The sequence below is a fragment of the Nothobranchius furzeri genome, chromosome 6 (assembly GCF_043380555.1).
Source record: "Nothobranchius furzeri strain GRZ-AD chromosome 6, NfurGRZ-RIMD1, whole genome shotgun sequence".
Taxonomy (NCBI): domain Eukaryota; kingdom Metazoa; phylum Chordata; class Actinopteri; order Cyprinodontiformes; family Nothobranchiidae; genus Nothobranchius; species Nothobranchius furzeri.
Window position 1 is genome coordinate 8,668,077 of NC_091746.1, and position 3,222 is coordinate 8,671,298.

Genomic DNA, 3,222 nt, shown 5'->3' on the forward strand with positions numbered 1-3,222 from the left:
CAGTTTATGGATGAAAACAACCTTTGAGTCTTCTGAACAATATAAAATTTGGTTATTGATTTATTAAAATTAATATTCCGAATTAATACGTAGCATGGTTTCTCTTTCATAAAAGAGCATAAATCCATAACGCTACATTTAATGGCGAGCGTATCCAGTCTTCTATATCTGCGATATGTCTGATTTCTTACATCTAAAAGCTACAAACAACGCTTTTCTCTGTGTTTCACTTTGATGTCTTATTTTGAACTTAACCGGAAATTGGTCCGCTCACTAAATTCTCCGAACCTCAGAACCGAGACTACATTCTCGGACACCTTTCGTCTCAGTGTGTTGACACTGTGGGCGAGTTATTGTGGAAAATATCTCCATTGCATGGGCGACTTATAGAAACGGAATCTGAACGGAATGCCCGTAGGCACCTACTGTTGCTTGATTGCACGGTAAACGTCGTAAGCCGGGTTATGGCCGTCACGCGTTACTGCATTCAGATTGCGTACGCTTTTTAAAGTCCGTATTACAAGCGGGGCGAGATGCCTACTTGTTAATCGGGAAAGTTTGAGTCTGGTCGCTACAGACAAAGAACGCTAGACCTGGCCGGAGAGCTAAGCTAGCACCACAGTTAGACAAAAAGGGAACGCGTCCCGTTAGATTGTCATACCATTTCTGACACAGTCAGTCTGTGTCCTCACAAAACCCGCATTGGCGGTGGTTCTTGTAAATCGCTACGGTGTGTAGAATCTACATTTTGCTACGTTTGTCCGTCTGATAGTATCTCGGCAGCGTAGGGTTTATTATTTTTTTTTGTTATTTTTATTTTGGACCGGTGATCGGGTCGGCTTTCACAGCCTCCGTTGCTCGGTTCCATGCCTTTTTCTTCCATCTTGTGAAGTTGTGTGTATTCATTTCTCTATCAACAATTCCTTGTTTTACCCTGTGTCATAAAGTTAAGTAGGCTACGGACAGTCCTTGTTTGTGTGAGACATATTAAGGAATCTGCCCGGAGTTTTACGTCGGCTCAGAAGGTAAAAACGCGAGTTGCTCTGAACTTAATGGGAGATGGACGAGACACGACAAAATCTTTCTTGCACTGTTACACCTGGTGTAAGGTTCTCTGACGTTCTGCTTCCAGAACATGCCATGACGCAGGAGACTGTTCACCGGCCGAGCATCGCTGGTCCCTCCGCCCGCCCGAACGGGCCCGTTTTAGGCGGGTGCCACCGGTCCGGAGCAGTGGGGACTAGTGGCTGCGGTTCGGTGCCAGCTGCACTGGGTCGGAGGTGGTTCTGGTCTGCAATTCATGACGTGAATTCAAACAACATGCTGTTTGCGGTCACAACACTTTTTCTTTACTTTTATTTCTTCCAGGGGGTCAAAAACCCACCATCAACATCAAGGTTTGAAATAAACAACACTTTCTCTGCTGCTTTTAAGATGAATAAATCTCTTGAGCCTATGGTTAACCTCTCTGACAAACAGGTTGTGCTTAACCCTTTGTTTCCTAATGCTTCTCCTCTGTCATCCATGTTAAAGGCTGACCATCTCTCCAGCATGGGTGTGAAATCTTCAGGCTGTGACCCACCGCTTCAGTCAGAGGTCTGTTTTACTCGTCAGTCCGCCTCATGCACAAACCAGCTTCTTTATCGGGGCGTGATGGAAAAGTCAGCCGCCGTGAAACACTTGTGGTCTCCGGACGGAGCTACCATGCCATTTAAGGGGTTTGTGCCCGGACATCTTGACCTTTATGTGAATGACCTTGTCACTTTTCAGTTTGTGACCTCTGCTAATACGGTGGCCAATTCTTTTCTCCTTTCACAGGGGTGTGACTTAGTCTCGGGCCTCTGTGCTCTCTTTCCTGTGATTTCTCTTACAGGTGACCACGACGACACAGAAAACCCTGCGGTTTCCAGCAGTCCTGTGGTCAGTGGCGATATTAAAGGTGGCTCGGTGGTTGCTGCGCACACCTCTCTCACGGGCTCGGGAAGGCAACCCGGCCCGGGAGGTGTAGGTGCGTGCAGTGATGCTCTGCTCGGGGCCCCTCCTGACAAAGGGGGGGTGCTGAGTGGCTCTGAGTTTTCCGTTGCGGACTTCAACCGGTTCGGGGGAACGCCTCCTCCGAGCGGGCGGGTCATTGCAGAAATCGACACTGACCTTCCACCAATTCGGCTGACAACATTGACCTCCGACCCGGAGTTAGGTGCTGCACCTTCTACGGGGCGGAGTTCTAGTCAGTCTGTAGATACTCTGGTTAAACCGGGTTTTTCTGATTCTGTGTGGGAACCTCCATCATTCTTGGGTATAAAGTATTCTTGGCTTCAGTTTTCAGGACAGACCATGTTCCCAAAGCTAGCATCATGTCTGTATCTGATTCTAAACATGGCTAGGTTGGCTTTGACACCCGTGACACAACCATCCTTGGATCACTCCTTTTCAGAACCTCCAAGTCCAACACCTCCAGGTCTTTGGACATCTGAACACCTACTCTTTCAGCACGATTCAGGTGACAATGTGCATCTTCTTGGTAATAGAGCTTTTAAGAGCTTAAGAACTGTTCTTTGTTATGCTTCTCCTGTCTCACAGACACGGCATACGTTTGAGAAACAAAAGGGGGGTGGGGAGCCTCCTCCCGCTTTGCGAGCATCATTTTCGCATTTCCAGTTCACTACTATTTCTGATCACAACAAAGTCGCCTCCGTTAAGCTGCAACACAACTTTGAGCAGGTAAAATCAGGTTCTGATCTAACAGCTAAACCATCAGCTTCGCTCCAGTTCCAAACGGAACCCTCAGGTAAATTCAAACAAGTTTCCCTGTGGGTTCGTAACACAAGATACAAACAGTTTGATAACCAAATCGCTTATGAGCCTGCTCCCACAGATACGTCCAAACTCGTGTCTCTGTGGGTCCGCAATACCAGATTCAAAACTCTATTCTGACCGACTCTATTCTGACCGGATTCTTTTCCACTGACTGGTGGACCGTTACAAATTCTCTCGTTTGTGGGATGAATTTTTAACAAATGTGATATCCTTTGGGTTTTTTTTTCAGGTTACCTGCCTCCAGCCAGGGTCCTGTTACTAACTCACATCTTTAGGGATTACTAACCTACTGATTTACATTTTTAGAACTGATTTACATCTCTATCTTTTTATTAGTGCTTTGTGTAGCATGATTATATTTGATTACAAAGTTAATTTTATTTTGTTACTATTTCCCTTAAAGGG

General features: G+C 46.2%; 1 protein-coding gene across 1 annotated transcript; it reads left to right on the forward strand.

Annotated features, from left to right (window-relative positions):
- Window positions 1–841: 841 nt before the first annotated feature.
- Window positions 842–2,691, forward strand: LOC139070238 (uncharacterized). Its single transcript, XM_070551962.1, has 2 exons — window positions 842–2,500; window positions 2,581–2,691. The coding sequence occupies exons 1-2, from the start codon at window positions 1,060–1,062 to the stop codon at window positions 2,595–2,597; spliced, it is 1,458 nt and encodes a 485-aa protein (XP_070408063.1). The 5' UTR covers window positions 842–1,059; the 3' UTR covers window positions 2,598–2,691.
- The last annotated feature ends 531 nt before the right edge of the window (window positions 2,692–3,222 follow it).

Bases quoted from the DNA above. Each gene is read 5' to 3' on its own strand.
- LOC139070238 (XM_070551962.1), top strand. From the start codon at position 1,060: ATGGACGAGACACGACAAAATCTTTCTTGCACTGTTACACCTGGTGTA.